General features: G+C 36.4%; 1 protein-coding gene across 6 annotated transcripts in view; it reads left to right on the top strand.

Annotated features, from left to right (window-relative positions):
- Positions 1–18,473, top strand: part of CADPS2 (calcium dependent secretion activator 2) — a 274,255-nt gene that overhangs the window by 245,054 nt on the left and 10,728 nt on the right. For all 6 annotated transcript variants that reach the window (XM_056481832.1, XM_056481831.1, XM_056481828.1 and 3 more), the window contains one exon: positions 7,792–7,899. In XM_056481832.1, the coding sequence (XP_056337807.1) occupies positions 7,792–7,899 (108 nt within the window). The remainder of the gene's footprint in view (positions 1–7,791; positions 7,900–18,473) is intronic.

The following is an 18,473-nucleotide window of genomic DNA, read 5'->3' as shown; positions in this document are numbered from 1 at the left end:
TCTTTTTACCAGGACTGAAAGATTTTCATAGGCTGAGGTTTGATTTTGCTTCTTCACATTCTTCTGCTGAAGGCAGAGCCCTTCCTGTCACCACTGACAGAGCCATCCAGACTGAATGGGGCTCAAAATCACCAGATGTCAAAGCAAAATATTCCTGCTGTAAGAGGAGGCTGAAAGTTGTCACATCACAGGGTCATCACCTGGGCTCACAGCTGAGGTGAGAAGTGGAGTGAGGGGCAGCACACAGGGAGGAAGGCACACTGAGCTCTTGGTCCTGTGACAGTGACCTAGCAAGCCTGCACTGAAGATAATTAAATACCTCATGGTTTTATTTTTACCTAATATGTTGTAAAAACTCTTCTTGTCCTTCCTTACCGTATAGCTGCACGTGTGGAAGTTAATTAAAAGTGACCACAGTCAGCCTTTCTTTTGATGTAGCTGCCAATATGTGCAGAGTTGCAGAGTGTTAGACAGTGGCATCGTGCCCCACCTCCATCTGGGGACATCACTTGGTGCATCTCGAGGAGAAGGGAGGGGGGACACCACAGGGGGCTTGGGGAGTGTTTGGGTGTGTGCATTTGACAGAGTTTTTGATGTTTGATTACCAGGGTTTGGCAAACGGTGAAAAATATGCTGGTTTGTAGTGCAATAAAAAGAAACTAACTAGGCAAAAAAGATGTTAGAAGAAAATGGAGGTAGTACTGAGCAAAATGTTTTAGAGGGAGGGTATGAGGTAAAGGAGATTAAAAACTTAAATTAAAGTAAATAAAAATAGTAAATTATTCAAAAGGAAGGAAGACACTCCTGGATGATTTTTAGTCCTTTTGAGGAAAAAGTTCTATTAATAGTGAGAGAAGGTTTGGACAATAAATAGTTGAACATGAAGGTGCACACTCCCTAGACAGCATGCCTCAATCTCTCAGGACCAGGGTGGGAAAGATAGACAAGGACTTGTGGTTCATTTGGCAGATGGGTTAGTAAAAATGCTACCTACCCTTGCTGTCTACCTCTCTATTCATTAATCTTGCTGGGCAATTATGATTATTACATCCAAGAGAAGAAAAAAAAAAAAAAGTGGTTTTGTGGGATTTTTTTTAACTGTTTAAGAAAACATGCAGCATAAGCCTCAATTTTTCAGAATGCCCTTCAAGAAGTGGGACAATGCAGTCCCAAGGAGCTCCCATTGCTTTCCCCAGCTATGCATAGAGGGCTATATGGACACCACATATGTTTTGGTAATTGAAACCCCAACAGAAATAAAAGCAATAGTGCAAAATTACCCAGACTAGAAGAGTAATGATGTTTGGTGATTTCCTAAAATTATCAGTGAAAAAATCTAGTTGCTGTTACATTCTCCTTATTGGTAATTGTCACAGTATTCAAAGCTCTGCAGTGGAAAAAAAATGTGGCTGCTGTGGAGGCGGAAGTATCCAAAGTTTGGAGGAAAATAACACAAATGTTACAAGTAGTGCATGAAGGATGAAATTGGTTCTCTTTTTAATGCTATGTTTTGGTAACTGGGATTGCAGAAGCTGATTTGAATATGCAACTCATCCAAATCCACTATAATCCTTTGTTAGTTTCTCCTAAAGTCCAAGCAGTCCATAAGAGATGTAGATGTACAACCTAATATTTTTCCTTTTTTTAATATTCTGTTCACAAAGCCAATTAATTAATGAGAATAGGGAAAGAATGCAGTTCAATTGAGGTTAAAAAAAAAAAAGTATTTTGTTAATCTCAAATGATTATTATTCCTTAGTCATGCAGATAATTTCATTGTGTTCAATTTCTCATCATGTAAGCCAGTTTTGCATACAAATAATCGTGTCTTTAGCTGGTCATTTCTACACACATTTTCTGCATTGACAAATACAACCAGAGCAATTACTCATACAAATTGAGCATCCAGTTACGTGCTCATGTATATACTGCTTTTTGTTCAGGAAGGTATGTTTAAATCCCTTTGTAGGAGCCAGTAATCTATGCCAGTTACTTAGAGGGCACAGAAGGAACCTAATCCTCCCTCTCTTCATATGGGCCACCTGTCATAGCAAGTGCAGAGAGGCCATTTGAAGGAGCCAAGGCTGACAGCAGTGCACAGCTCACACAATGCCAGCCCTCTCCCTCCACTCTTGCCTTTATGTGGGGATCAAAGGTATGAAAAGGGGCCTCACACATGTGCCAGCATTTGACTTATGGGGTCTTGTAGAGGCCAGAGAAGGAGCTCTGCCTCCTACCAGGCAGATACACATGGAGACCTTCCAGATACCTTCTAATTCAAATATAACACTTGTACTGCACGGTCTCATTTAGATGATTTTAAGAAGCAAAGTCTTTTTGAGAGACATGTTTATTCAGGTGTGGCCGGATGGCGCTCGTCATTTTTAATCTGGATTTTCTTGTAGAACTCTATTTTTAAAAAAAAGACCACAGAAGGGATATTATCCTTATGCTTAGGGCTTCTCCTGGCTCCTCTGTATACCCACACCTGGGCACTGGCTCTTCTGTTTTCCAATCTGTGAAAAGAAGCTTTTGTAGAATTGGAGGGAAAGCCCTGCAGCATCTGTTTTAAGTCAGCAGTATTTTTGAGATACTTCTTAAATGGCAATCAGAAGGATGACTACTAATCAGTAGGAAAGCTATAATAGCAAAATAAAATATAACTTTATGGAAAAAAAAGCATATTTTAATACCAGATTTTGTCGCAGAGGCTGTAGTAGTTTGAAGAACTTTTGCACTAAGAATCAAAATCCTGGTGCAGACATTTGCATGCCTGTGTTTCCCCATGAATGCAATGAAAATGCATGTATATGAAAAGGTGTTTGTGTAAATGCTTGCAGAATCACAGTTTAAATACAATGCATCAAAATACATGCATTTCCTCTTTGCCAAAGTTGCTGTTCCTTTCAAGAAGATGTTTGAGAGAGAAAAAAAATGCATTGCATTTTTTCATTTAAACAAAACCATTTATTTTATAACCATATAAAATTAAAATGTTACCTTTATATTAGACTGATTATGGAAGTGGTGCACCTTCCTGCCTGGCTTATGTATTTCATTTTGTAAGAAATGATGGGGATGATGATCGAGCTGTGGATACTAGCAGTTTTTATTCCATAAGTATTTTAATGATATTTTAATTTTGTAATTCCAGAGCCCAACTGATGAGCCTTGCAGTATTTAGAGAACTTTCAGGCAGTGAAATTTTCCAGCATACTCTTTCATTTAGTGGTGGACACTGAATAAGGAGCTCCTGTGTTCCTCACAATAGCCCCCTCCAGCTCATCACTCCTTTTCATTGCATTGTTACAGCCATGCTGTAGTTAAAATTACTCCCTCCAGGATGCAAGGGAGGGGAAAGAGGTGGAAAGGAGAGCAAACACAAAACTGGATGAATTTTGTTATTGCACAGTTAGTCTCTAGCATCTGTTCTCATCTTTGAAACATTAATGCTTTGGCAGGATAGCAACTTGGTAAAACCTAGTGTAGTGGGTTGAGGCTGGTTTCTTGTTTTTAGAGCATAATACTTTCTTTCAGAGAGTATGAAATGAACTTGAAATAAGTTCATTTCATACTCTCTGATGCTAAGAAATGTTCTGTGACAAATGCCAAAGTGAGAATAAACCTAAGTCAAGTATTTCAAGTGTAAACGATTTTCACTGAGATTTACTTGCCTAGAGGAAAATGCCTAATATTAGTGGCAGCATTAAACCCACTGCAATCTTTCAGCAAAATATTTGAATGCCTGGAATTTCGGGCAATGCAGCATTACTTTTCACTAGGTGCTTCAGGCAAATATTGCTAGTGGGAGCCAGGCATGTCAATCATAAAACAACTTCTACAACATCTTGGAAACTGAAATAATATATTTTAACATTTGCCTCCGTGTTAAATAGACACTATGTTTCCTGTTCAGATGAGGAAAATTAGTCTGTTTCTTCTTTATCTGAATTTATTGCTATAAAAAGGTGCCTGGCAGTCAGGACCCACCTACCAGTGAATAGTAAGAGACAACCTGCACCTGTGGGATTAGGTGCAGCAGCAGGAAGTAAGAGCACTTGCAGTATATAATTAACAAGGATTTTTAAATTTTTCTTTCCCCAAACAGCATGTTCATCTTGCCAGGTTAACTAGTGATTAACCCTAAAAAAGAATGTGCTGAAGCCTACACCCTTGTTTAAACTCATTCACTCGCCAGTGTATTCAGTTACTTGTGTAACCAGTGACAAAGTAACCCTATTTACAACTCTTAATTTCCTGGTATTTTATTTGATGTCTTTGTGTTTCCAGTTTCTCTATTCATCTCTTTGTCTGGTTCTCTTTCATTTTCAGATAGGCAAAACAGCTTGTCTCTGTTCTGAATAAAACAAACTTATAATAACTTTCTATCTATCATTAAAAAACCCCACTGTTTTTCTTGGGGAAGCTTTCAGATATATAGATATATATATATATATATATATATATATATATATTTATATTTATATTACCTGGATAACATACCAGGTTAAATTTTTTTCTCCCAAAGATGTGCAAACAACTCTCATTAACTTCAGCAGATGTTCTGCCAGAGATTCAGAGAAGATTTTTTTTTAATTGAGTATGGATGTGGAGACTGGAATGTTTTAGTCTTTTCAATTAAATGCCCCCTGTGACAGTTATTCAAAATATATCTCAGTTTCTATTTGTTTGTCTTCTAAGGTACATGAAACTTCTTAGTTGTTGTTTGTTTAATTCTGTATTAACTTGGGGTTTTTTTGATGCTTAATAATTTTAAACACATCAATAGAGGATAGTGTAATCAAAGGTTTCCAAATAACACATAATCCCTATTGTGAAAAGTTAAAACATTAAATATACAGCATTAAAGCTATTCTGATGCTTATAATAGCTTTCTTCTTTCAGAGAAAACAAATAATTTCAATGCATGCAATGTGAAGACATAGTGAAATATTGGATATACTGTTGGTTCATTCAGTGTTTAATGTGTGCTCATGGTGAGCAAAGATGATTAACCTTCAATGATTTTGGTGAGGTTTGAAACAGACATTTTCAGAGTACTGATAATCTGCCTTACCCAGACTTCCTTCTACTGTAGTCAGACACTGTTTGAAAGGAAAATTAATTTTTTTTTCCACAGCAATTTCAAAGATAATTATCCTGCACACATTAAGAAGGATAAAGTGTTTTAAAGAACTGTAATTCTAATTGGTAAATGTCACCAGCTGTTGCAGTTACTCTTACTTGTGTATATTCTTTTAATGATTACACTCCTGTGCCACAAGCTACATGAAAATATATTCACTAGGTGTGAAATTCCCATATGTCACAGCTTCAAGACTAGGTAAACATCTCAAAGATATGGGAGTTAATGCTGATGGGAAATGTTACTTTCCTTGCTTTGACTGTCTGCAAGATAAACATTTTTTTATTTAACTTAGTAAAAGAAAATATTCTATTAATTGCAGAACCACTAGGTCTTAGAATTCAGTGGAAGATTCACTAATAAATACATTTGAATGTATATCTTCAAGAACTATAATCAGCCTTTCATTTACTAGATTATCTCTTCCCCCCATCTCTGGAGATTTCAAAATATTTTTCCATTTTTCCTCCAAGTTAACTCTAATACAATTCCTATAAATTGTGTATGAGGTTTTAGAAAGTACATAAGGTTTCAACACTGATTTTATTGTCTTGTGCCATCACAAATGAGTAAACTAAGGTAAAATATGAAGTTTTTTTTGTTTTAAATCTTCTTCACTTTATAATTTGTCTTAATATAAAAGCATTTCTATCACATTTTAGTGAAGGTACTTTTTAATGAAGATCTGTTGGTTTCTGTCAGCCTGGTTTTCCAACAGAAAATGTTTTGTCTTTTGAAATCTTAGATTTTTTTATTCTATGCTTAGGATTTAGGTGTATGATGCAGATGTAAATATCAATGGTCCTGCTTTCCTCTTTAGAGTTCTATATATGCTTTCTTCTAAGCATATATAGATGAGGTAAGTTTTTGCAATGGGCTTTCATTGCCTCTAGAATGACCAGTCCAAATGTAGGAGATATTTCAGTTATTCACTGTGAGTTTTGGGTGTGCTAAAAGTATCAAAGCTGGACATAATTCCACATTGAATGGTTACTTTTAAAAAATGAAACTGCCATTTATTCACATATATAAATGAAAAAGAAAATCCTTTTATTTTGGAACATATTCCTCTATATGTCTGTGGTAGATTCAGGGTAAAAAAAGCTGACTCTCATAGGCCAGGAAGTTTCACTCACTGCAGCTTTGAGGAAAGAATGCTGTCATCCTGTTTCTGTAATAGGATGACAACAGTTTCTGGACAAGTTTTAGTATGGACATGCTGCACCTCTCCTTCCCATGTGTGCTCAGACCTGTTCATATACATTGCAAAGTATTACATACTAGATAATAAGAAACAAGAAAAATTTAATGTTGAATATTCACTTGCAGACTAGAAAAAAAGCCTTAATATAAAATGATATGTTAATATTTTAACTACATGAGCATGTTCATGCATATAGGCTTTTAAAATATGCTAAATATTTTACAATGTTGTTCATGTCCTATTTTCAGACAATAACAGTTTCTGAGAAATAGACATGTTTTATGCTTGGGAATTCATGGGCTGGGTATAACTACTTTTGTCCTCCTTCCCTAGAACTATTTGTTATTCTGTATGGAGTCGTAGCAAAATCTGCATCCTTTTTAAATGTTAAGGCCCATGTTAAGGCTTACTATATAAAGTATTATAAAACCTAGCATTCTTTTGCATGCTAGGAACATTATAAGCAATTGTTTGGGAGTAAGTAATACTTTTACAAGCTTGCTCACACAGAGGGCATTTGCAGAAGACTTCCCAAAGTGCCTGTGTGCATTCTGTTAGAAATAAGTGAACTACTTATCAGCTCTGCATACACTGCCAGTGAAGGGCAAGTTGCAGGCTGTTAGGAGTGTTATTGTGGAACAACTTTTCATGACAGCAGAGATCCAGAAATTGCAGCTGGATTCTAGAGGGGAGAGCAGTTTCAGCCACCACTGTGCCTGTACAGCTGTACACATACAACATATCCTAGCCTGGCTCATGTTTGGGGGTGTGGTATAAAAATTATGCCTGCTCTGCTGTTCATACAGATCTGTTTCATACAGATATATTGGCACAAGAAGGGAAAAATTTCAATCCTTGCTCCTCCCCTGGCCATCCTCTTGGCTGACTGCAAGTTTGAAAACAATAAGGGTGCAGGACTACACTCAAAACAGCCTTTTTATGCCATTTGCTCTCAGGGATGAGCTTGAGCTTAGCTTGAATTGCAGTTGAAGCTACCGTCAAACACAAAATTCAGCTGTGCATTGCAAGTAAATTAGAAGAAATCTTAGGCAGTAAAGAAGGAACTAAACACTTTTTAAAGTATTTTCTGAATGTGATAGCAGGATTGAGATCTCCACTCTCAGGCTGGAGTGGCTGGCTATCAGAAAAAGGGGAAGATGTCCAAGTTTGCCATTGATGTTGCCAGAGCCAAGACTTCATTCAGCTGCATATGGCAATGTAGATTTATGACTCAGAACATCCATAAATTAAAACTGTAGAACTACATTGATAGTGAAACCTCCTGAACATGTTAACTAACCCGGAATTCACAGCAGATTTTGTTAATACAGTTTGTACATGTATGAGCATTGTAACATTTGTTTTCATCATGTTTAACTTCTTGTAAGTCTCAGTTGTTGAGGGGTTTGTCTTTCCTTCCCCTCACTTTTTGTCTTCACAGAAACCAGGAATGGATCTAGCAGACACCTACATTATGTTTGTTCGGCAAAACCAGGATATCCTTCGAGAAAAGATCAATGAGGAAATGTACATAGAGAAGTTATTTGATGTAAGTAACTAGCCTTGCAGGGCTTGCTGGTATCAGAAGGGATAATCTGGACTTTGATGGTGTTCAGCAAGCTGGTTAGACATTCATCACTGTTGATAATTTTTTCTTTTGTTCATTATCTAAAAGCTTCAGCTGTCAAGGGCAGCCTGTCTTTAAATATTTTCTGCGTGAAACTTTTAAGTGCTAGAATTGATAGAATATTATTATTTGAGATAGTAATTTTCCACTGTGAATAGTCCAGTTATATTCCATCTTTTGATTTTTAATTTTTTAATGGAGAGAATTGGATTGGTGAGGTTTGTGGATTTCATTGCAGACCAAATTTCCCTAAATTAAGAACTTTTACAAATCACTGCTTGCTTGTTTACAGAAGGAATACACAGATGCCAGGTACATCTGTGGGTTTGACTGGTACCTCTGTGAAATTGCTTTTAGAATTTTATTTTATAGATTTCCAGTTTAAGCCTTCTAATTTCGTAAGGTTGACATTGGTTGAATTTGCATTAACATTTATTGAATTTTCAAACTCATTTTCAAAGTTCTAATCTGACTTCTGCTAGTTCAGAGTAATCCTCATCCTCAAGGTGCATGCAAAAATTTTCCTCAGCTGTGATAATAACTTCTGCAGCCTTCTTCCATTCATTCACTCCAATTCCTCATCTTTTTGTTGGAAATTATCACATTTCAGTTCATTCAAGTTCTGACTACTAATTTATGTCTAGTATGTCCTTTTCTTAATTGCCTGAAGGAGAAACTGTAGGCAGCTGAAATAGAACCTTCTGTATAAAATTAAATCACTACATATGTAAAATACACTTAAAATAAAAGCTATTTAACTGTAAGCTTGGATCAGTTTACATGACAATTTTCTCAGTCACAATTATATAGGAATTTGAACAGGAAAATAAGTCATCTCTAGCACTGTGAACTGGAATTTATTACAAAACTAATTCTGGAACGTAATATAGACTTTGAAATGTATTTATTTGTGTCATCTCCTAAGTATTTTAGAAAGCTTTGCTGGCAGTTTCATTTAATTATGCAAGTTACAGCAAATGTTTTCATAACAGCAATTCACAGCCTTTACTGTGACACTACAGTTGTGGCAGTCACAGAAGGTCCCATAACATAGACTCTCAGCCATGGTATGTCATGTCAGTGTTTGTTGTTTGTTTGACTGGGTGGTCAAAATAAGACCTAACTCTCAGATTTTATATTTCCAGACATTCCCAGACATCTTCTCAAAAAAAAAAAAAAAAAAAGAAAAAAAAAGTATCATCTGTTTTAATAAGCTAAGTGCTAATATGTGTGAAAAGAATGATTTTATAAAAGCTTTGATGCCCTGCAGGGGTAGAAAAATTATCATCCATCCAGCTGGCACCTTCACAAAGTACTAAAACTGTATTAGCAACTTCTGCTTCAGTTTGCTTTTGCAATAAATCTGCAAGCATATGTTTCATTTTCAAGTTTCTATTTTTTGTTTTGTTTTTCTTTGGGGTTATTTTTGCTTATGTTGTCATTTCCTGAACATTAATAAAATTATCTGCCTAAGGCCAAGTCTAACTCTCACTGGAGAGACCATGTTGACTTTTTTGATGCAGTGGGATGGGACTGAGTTTCAGGCTGTGTCAACGTGGGGCACTGGCCAGGGCTTGGGCACAAGCCTGGGAACTGTCAAGGGATCCTCCACACCATAAAGTCACCAGCACAGTTCCTGGCATGATTTTGGCTTAGCACTAACACAGGGACAGGCTTCAGCAGGGCTGGGTTACTGTGGGTTACGGTCCTGTTCTGTATTTCATTCCAGCAGTCAATCTTTTCAGCACAAGAGAGCATCTCCTACATGGACACCAGTTCTGATACAGCACTTGCCTTGGAGTTTGCAAACCCATTTCTGTCCCCTTTTACTCAGTAGTATGCATTGTATGCTGCTGTGTCCAATGCTTGTATCTGTAAGAAAAGAAAAGATACATACATAATATGCATTTTTTGTATCATATATCTATTAGTGTCTCTATTTTTCTTTCTACATGGTGGTATCACATTTCTATGTAACATCACACTGAGAGATATAATTGATTAAACAGATGCAGCATTTAAACAGCATTAACAAATATGGGAGCTCATAGCATGCAGAAATGTAAAACAAAGTCATCTCACTCTGTTAATTTGCCTTTCCTGACATTAACTCAGATTTAGAACATTATGACTGAGCAAGATTTTGCAAATTATTTTTAAAGGGTTTTTTTAAAGTATTGCTTTAGGAAAACATAGGTACTCTTTATAAATTCAAATTTATCAAGTTATATTTCAATAGAAAGAATAAAATACATACACATTTTCATGTAAATGTACTTGAAACCATTGGACTGACTAGAGTTGTAGATTACAGTTGCTTTTCTCTTAAAACACATTGAATTAGTATCAGCTAGGTAATCATGTGCCAAGTGAAAGAGGAAAAGTACATTTTCCTGTGCTTCAGCCAGGGAAATACCTCATCCAGAATAACAAAAAACCTGACTGTTCTATGTGCTAGAGATCTAAATTATAGAGAAGATTAGGCCTAAGACACTATTTTAACCCCACAAAAATGTATAATTGCAGACTATTTATGTCCAGATATCTCTGACTGGTCTAGGACTGCTGTGTGCTAACAGCATAACAGTGGCCAAGTGAACAGCATGTCTATCACACAAAGTTGTGTACATAAAAAAGATCATTGAAATTTAAGAATAATATTGATACAAGTACAAATGCCTGCCAGTGAGTCACAATGTGTTAAGGTTAGGAGTTGTAACATTTTTAATCTACCTAAGAAGGTTCTAACTGGAGAGAAGACAATAAAAAATGTGGTGTTTTTTGGTGGTGTTTGGTAAACCTATAAAAGCAGTGCCCTGCTAGACAAAATATGAAAATAAGGAGAATGGAACTTAAGCTTGTGATTTGAACCCTTAAGTATGAAGGAGGTTCAAATCTCCAGTGCCTTTGAAAAATGGCTGGGCTGGTAGTTTTTTCTGCACCATTTTTAAACCATTTAGATCTTGTGCCTCGGTACATCTGCTAATCACGCAGCAGAACCAAGGTGGAAATTTTTTTCCTTCATTTCCACTGAAAAACTCAGCTTCTGGGTACATTTCCTTATTACCTCCTCCAGAAGGACTGTAGACAGCAGGCAGGGTGATATGTCCAGGTGCTCCTGGTAGCACTGGTCTCTCCCAGGTCAGTGTGCTGCCTTCCTGTTCTCAAAACTCAAGTTCTCAAGTCACCGGGTTTGAAGTCACAGAGATTTTTCACTTGGTCAGTTTATCGAAGACATAGGAATTTTTGCCTTCCTTTGCAGTATGGAACATGGTCTTCTCCCTAAAATCAGCTGGAATTTAGCTTGTCAAATTCCTTCTGTCACAGGGATTCAGGACATTTATCTCCTACTCTCATGCAGTAACAGCTTATAGTTGAGGGCACGAGGGGGGTTGAGAGTAGTGTTTATCTGTTTTTAACATCACATTTCTTAGAGAGCACTTGAAACGTTTGTAATCTATTGCATAATCTACTGCACATCTGCAGTAGCTCTGGGTTAATGTTTTAGAACAGTGTATTACTTTAGGTGGGCTTTTTTTGTAAATCGTGTTTAAAATACTTGTTTTCAGAAAATATAGTAAATCAAGTTGGTGAATGGAAAAATTAAATATTTAGAATATAACTACACAAACCTAGAATAAATAGAGAATATTACTAATTATTATTAATGCCTCTCTTATTTATAAAGATAATCCATTTCATGGAAGATGTAAGAGCATCTATGCAGTCTATCAAAAAGCAGTGCTTTGTATCTGATCACAAAATTATCAGATTTTAAAAATACTCAATTATGAAATTCCCATGGGATCTGGTTCTACCTTCTCAAAATCAATAGTCCTTTTACCCTTAACTTTAATAAATGTGGTGTTGTGTCCACAAACATGCCAGGTTATTCCTATTGACTTGACTTAGATTCACGTTTCTACTAGAACTTTTAAGATGGGACTCATAAATCTTGAACTCCTGAGTATTTTGATATACATCAGACTTGTAAATTTAAAACTATGTCCTTTAAAAGAAATTGGATTTTGTTGACAAACCTCTTGGAAAAGCATTTCTTTTAACTTTGCAAATCACTCTGTTAAAACATGGATGCAATACTTATTTTCTGTAGTAATGTCCTAGTTCCTAAGTGCCACCTGGGTAGATTCTCACTTTCTTATACCTGTGAATTGCATGTGAAGTATGGATATTTAAAAAAAAAAAAATTCCAGACATCTTTGCTTCATTTTCCTTCTTGGTGTACTTGCCATTGAGAGCAGTATCTAACAGGTTATATTTGTGTCTGTTGTGGAAAACTTATGGTGTAAACAGATGTATGATTACAGTTTTATTAATACTATATGTGCAATGAAATCTTTATGAAATAAGTGATTGCTGCTCTGAGAAATAAAGAATGGTTTCAGAGAACAGCTATAATGCATCAGTGTTCAGCCATTGATACAACTGAAAGGATGTCCAACTTTTTTAAACTCTGTGTAAGAGTTTATATGGCAGGGAGCTCATACAACTGTCTTTGGAGTGCAGAAAGCCTGAATGTCTTTATGAGCAGTTTAAAAGCTTAAGCACTCCAGATTTACATATCCGGTTTTGCTTTTGTATTTCAAAGGTCCAGATGTAATGTGATATTCTTTTTCTGTTGAAAAAGTGCTTGCCTTTTGTCTGGAATGTTTATTAAATGCCAGTGGTGTTCCCATATTCCAACCATTATTTTTATTTTCCATTAGTAGCAGGGATGTACTTGAGATTTTATGAGGTCTTTATTATTCTTCAAAGGTTATTATGATATGCACTCTGCTCAATGGCTAAATGGAGATATGAAGCACTCATCTGACTAATTTCTGTTTGCCATTCATTCTGTTTGCCAAATGCTTTATTCAATTGCCTAATTTCTATAGGTTTTCTGACCTATTAAAAAAAAGGTGTTTAAAAATGTGCAAATCATGGTGTTACCCAGCTAAGAGAAACACTTAATCTAAATTGAGTTTTCAGTAGCACCAACTCCTTGTGCTGCTTAAGTCTACTTTAAAAGCACTATTTTTGTAGTTTTTAGTATTCAACTATGTTTTTTCTAGAAAATGTCAATTGTGATTTTTTTTCCTTATTCTCAAATTACTTCCTGTCACACTAATTTTAATAAGTAATCTTCACTTTTGTTGTTATGTAATTATTTGCAAGTGTGTGATTTGACAAAAGATCTACTTGGTTAAAGGCCACATTTGAATCAAAAGCTGTGTTTGTATTAACCTCTGAGAAACATGAGAGGACCGTGCCTAATTACTTAAAAAAATATTCAACAAAAATGGATTGTAGCTTGTTGATCTTCTTATTTCTTTGATAACTCAGAGTAATCTTCAAGAAATATGTGGGCTTCTTTCTCAGATTCTTGAAATTTGATCACAGTGCAAAATTGTCCTTTGGCACAAACCCAGAAATACACATCTTTGCACGATGCACCTGGACATATGTGGCAGGTCTGGTAGAATCAGCTAATTAACAACACAGGCTTAAACAGGCACCTCATCTGGCAGTGTAGTTAGTTGCCTGATGGTGCTCAGCAGGATTTGGTAGTGCTTTTTATTTTTCTATCCTAATGGTCTGCTGCCCACCTAATTTTGCCTTATTGTCAGCCACTACTTACCACAGCTTGAGGCCCTCCCAGGAGGCTAAATTATTATCAAAGGATTAGGGAGATGTAGCCTTGCAGCTCTGACATTTCTGATTACTTGTCTATGCCAGAACAGTAATTAGCTGTGACTAATTAAGAAAAATGTTCCTGCCATAGAAAACCATTTAAAAGAACTGAGAAGTAGAAAAGCAATTGAAAAGCTGAGCAGTGCTCAGATTTGCCGATGCTCTTTAGATTTTCACCAAAGTCTTAACTCATCTTTAATTGCATCTCTTATTTTATGGGGAAAATAGAAAGCTCGTGATATGAAAACCACTCTGTCGTTGTCTCATGATCTAACAGATTTTTTTTTTTTTTTTGAGTTTTGAAACAGTTGTTTCTTTTCTGGTAAGAGAATTTTAAAGTAAACTGTTGGCAGTGTCACTGAAAAAGTGAGTTATATTGACATGCTCAAATATAGGAAACTCTTCTGCAAGATGGAACAACACCTTGCAAACTTACTGTTCGAAGTCTTTTTAAAGTTCACTAAATTATTCCTGATGTTTTCAAATGGAGTCTCCTCATTTTTCATGGTAGCAATATCTCAAACAAAAATAGTTCATTTGAAATCAGACAAATGTAACCTCAATCTGATTTCAGATAGTGTAGAAGTTTTCTTTGATTTTTTTTTTTCTGGATTATGCTGAGAAAAAGAGTGCCCACTCTTGGAGGGTGCTGAATATGCAGCAGCAAAGCTCAGTACTGTTGAAATCAGTACAACCATAAAACACTTAAAGCATGTGCTTCAGAGTTTGCTGCTTCAGGGCCAGAATTCAACACTTTGTAAGCTGTTTTATACTGTAGCTGATAGTGTTTCCTCTAGAGAAACACAATGGCATAACACAATGGCTGTATTTTATATGGTTTTGATATGATACACTTTCACACATCTTCATTCTTTATGCCATTTTAAATTCCTGAATTTCCATTTTGTTGTTTACCACACAACCCAAAAAGATTTAAAAATTACTTTCTCAAGACATTAAATATCCCATATCCAGTCTGCATTTAGTATTCATGGAATGGATGTCTGACACCTTTTTCACACCAATTCAATCACATTACTTAAATTTTTCCAGCAGGAGAGTAATAAACTATGAAATAAATGTTCTTATATCTTGCTAAAAATGCTCTCTGGGTATAAAGGGAAAATAGAAGATTATTTTAGGGCACTAAAACTAGTAGCATGGTACTCAGAATTCCTTACACTGCCCTCCCCCTTAAGTTCCCTGACTTGTGTGAGAAGCTCACTTTTTTGGAAAGAAAAAAAAAGAACAATGTATAAATTCCTCTGGGTGTTATGAGTCACAAGAGGAAAATGGATGTTATGAGTCATAAGAGGAAAAATGGGGAGAAAAAAAATCCCAAACTTAAGATTTTAAAGCCCATCTGATTTTTTTACCCTGAGGGAATTTTTTCAATAAATAGAACTACAAGGGGGTTTTGCTTATTTGTTTGGGGAGGGTCTATAGTATTGGGAGCTTCCAGTATAGTTTCCTCATATGCATTTTGGGTATATACTGTTCATTCATTTATTAACTTAGTTAAATGGATCTATCCATCACTCATTCATGAAAAACAATAACAATTCTATCTAATAAAAGAGAGCTCCTTCCAACATCCAGGCACAATTTAGTCCTTTAACCTTTTTATCCTGCTAGGCATAAAGTAGCAGCATCTCATTCCAGGCACTGCACTTTTTCTTCTTATCTAGATGGCTTGAAATGTGTCTAGCAACTTAATAGAATCAATTGAGGGTGGACAACTATAAAAATATAAAATAGCACTGAAACTTTAGATGAGTCTGTCAGTAAGTGTTAACTGTGGCTGCAGCTTTCACATTCTACACAGTCAAGGGAAATCAATAAGGATTGTACCATTTGTATTGTCTTACCTAATGTTTGTTCACCATGAAGTGCCAGGCACAAGCACCATCTAGGGAATATTGATTTCTTGATGTACTGTAATTCACACAACGTATAAACAGCAGGAGAACCTTGTGGCTTCTCAAACCTTACTTGCAGGTTTGATGTTTATACTTGTATTTCATTTGGGTCAAGCTTAGTTGAAAAAGGAAAGTAAAACAAAACTCTGCATAAGTGTTCACAAATAGACACACCACCACACTTTTGATCACATTACAAGAAAAGTCATGCCAGAAACCATAAGAATAATCTAGTTTTACTATAATGAGTCAAGCATAAAAGAAAGAGGTTGCTATATTGCAAATCAGAATAGACTGGGATGCTGCAGAGTGCTCTGACACAGATTTGTCAGTGGAAAGAGCTTCTTCACCTCTTTAATAATGGAAAACTGAAGCTTTAGTGATGATTTAAATGTGCAGAACTGTGGAACTAAATAGAGATTATTTTCTTTAAATAATTTTCAGATGTTTCAAGATATATTTTCCTAGTTTATATTGCACTGAATTTCTTTTGCATTATACTGCACTTTAAAGCACAAGGAATAAAAATTAAAAATAATGCAGAGAAAAATCTGCTCACAAAAACCCCCCAACACAGCTGTAAATTTTACATTGCTGAGAGTGCTCACAGGCAACAGGGTCTGGGTTGAAAAGGAGCATACCAGGCACCTGCCCAGTCCAAGGACATTTCTCCAAAGAGAAAGGGAAGGAGAGAAGCAAGAGGAAGGCTGGAACTCTGCTCCACATTAGGGCAGCTCAGCATAGTGCCCAGCTGAAGTGGTGTAAGAGAGAAGTAGCTCCAGCAGTGTGCATCTCCCTGCCAGCTTCACAGCTACATCCAGCTCCATCACATGGCACTGCAATAGCATAAAGAGTAAATGCACGAGTCAAGATTGATGAGGTGGAAAGAAATGAGCTACCTGTCAATATTCACTCAGAAGAACTCAGGATGGTTTAAATACTGTAATAAAAACATCTACTTGACCTCACTCCACAGGGAGCAGGGAATCTACCTAGAAGATTCTAGGACAAAAACTACTAAAGTGAGTGTAAAAGCTACAGCTCAGATGCTGATCCACTTTCAGCCTACCTTGCTTTTGGTACCGAGGTGAATAATAATCTTACTTTAAGGGAGAAATGCAGCTAACAGGAGGTGTGCTGTGGTCCCTTTGATGATACCTCACTCCAGGGAGTGAGAACTCCCCAGGGAGTTCTGGGTGAGGGGGCTAAAGCAGAGATGGGTGTCTTGAGTGCATACCTTAACAGGCAGAGCGGCGTATAAAAGGAGGGAGAGGGACTTTTTGTAGGGGTATGGAGTAACACAATGAGGGACAGTGGTTTTAAACTGAAATAGCTTAGATTAGATGGAGGCACTGGAACAAGTAGCCCAGAGAGATTGGAGATGCCCCATCCCTGAAAGTGTTGAAGGTCAGGTTGGACAGGACCTTGAGCAACCTGGTCTGGTGGGTGGCATCCCTGCCCATGGCAGGAGGATTGGAACTGAGTGATCTTTAATGTCCCTTGCTACTCAAACCATTCTATGATTCTATAATGTTAGGCATTCACTTAGGAAGACTGCTTAGCATTTGTACAGCTAAGTACATTTGTAGGGCTTTTGAAACTAGAGCCTGAAGCAAGTGTTATAATGAGTAACAACTTGGTCATTTTGCATTATGTTAATTTGTTTATTTTGAGGATCCAAGCTGGCTTTCATTTCAGGGTCACTCAAGTGATGTTCCCCGTTCTGTGCCTTGGAGGATGTTTGTGGTTGTACCCAAATTGCAACACAACACAGTGTAGCAAGACTGACAGTGTTTGCTCCACAGAGTTTAGCACCAGAATAACCTATGGAAGTTTTGTTCACAGATGCAGTGCATACCCAGAGTGGAGCAGAGGAACTGTTTATACTGTTAGTCTCTCACAGTCATGAGCATCATGTTAGTACCTACTGTTTAAAACCAGAACAGTAGCATTACATATGTCCAGATATGGAAGGAAATTATATGTATCAAATTTAGCAAACTTTGTTTCCCAGCTTATCTGCCATATGTGAAGATGTCAGAAAAAAATTAAGATCACACACATTATAAAGTGGCACAAATATTGTAAATTGCTGTTTAACAACCAATATGAAATACAGAGGAAGAAGAGTACTGTATATTTTACGTTAAAAATCTATATTTATTTGTAAATTGCCAGCTGTTGCATAGCAACTAGCCATCTTCTAATTAGAAGCCAAAAATATGAAAAAAATTACTTTCCTTCTAAAAGATAAGCTTTTCATATGTTAGATGCTCTTTCATTTTTCAGAACTATATCCTTTTTGATCAGAAGTTTCAAAGATGCTTAATATGTTTTAAAACGAGCCATATTTTTTTCTTTTCTTCTCATTATTGATTTCTGAAAATTGATTTTGTTTCCTTGTATCACCAAAATATCCCATCCAACAACTGTTCACTTGTTTGCTGTAGTAAGTGTTTGTGAACAAGGTCTTTGCATCAAGGTTTTAGTTCCTTTTTCTGTTGAGCTCCTTTCCCTTTTCTCCTGATTGCTTTGGGAGTGGCAGTGGGAATCCTTCCTTCAAACAGGCAGAAAAGAGACTGACTAGAGACTGAAGTATTTGTTCTTAAGAAAAACAAAATGCTTTCTGAGCTTCCTGGGAGGTTGGAGTAATGGCACAAAATAAAAGGAAAGGCAAAAGAAAGCCAAAGGAAGCATCCCACTGGAAGAAAAACTTGTTTCCTTGGCCGAGTGCAAGAAGCAAGTTCTTAAATCTATAATTGGATTTTAAAAAAAATATGGGGAGCTGGAGGGAGGGGGGCGAGAGTAGGAAAAAATTAAAACAGGGTTGGGGGAAGACTCAGAGTTTGTAATTTCAAATTACTAAACTTACAAAATCTTGTA

The sequence above is a fragment of the Oenanthe melanoleuca genome, chromosome 1A (genome assembly GCF_029582105.1).
Source record: "Oenanthe melanoleuca isolate GR-GAL-2019-014 chromosome 1A, OMel1.0, whole genome shotgun sequence".
Lineage (NCBI taxonomy): Eukaryota > Metazoa > Chordata > Aves > Passeriformes > Muscicapidae > Oenanthe > Oenanthe melanoleuca.
This window is presented reverse-complemented; position numbering and strand designations above follow the sequence as displayed.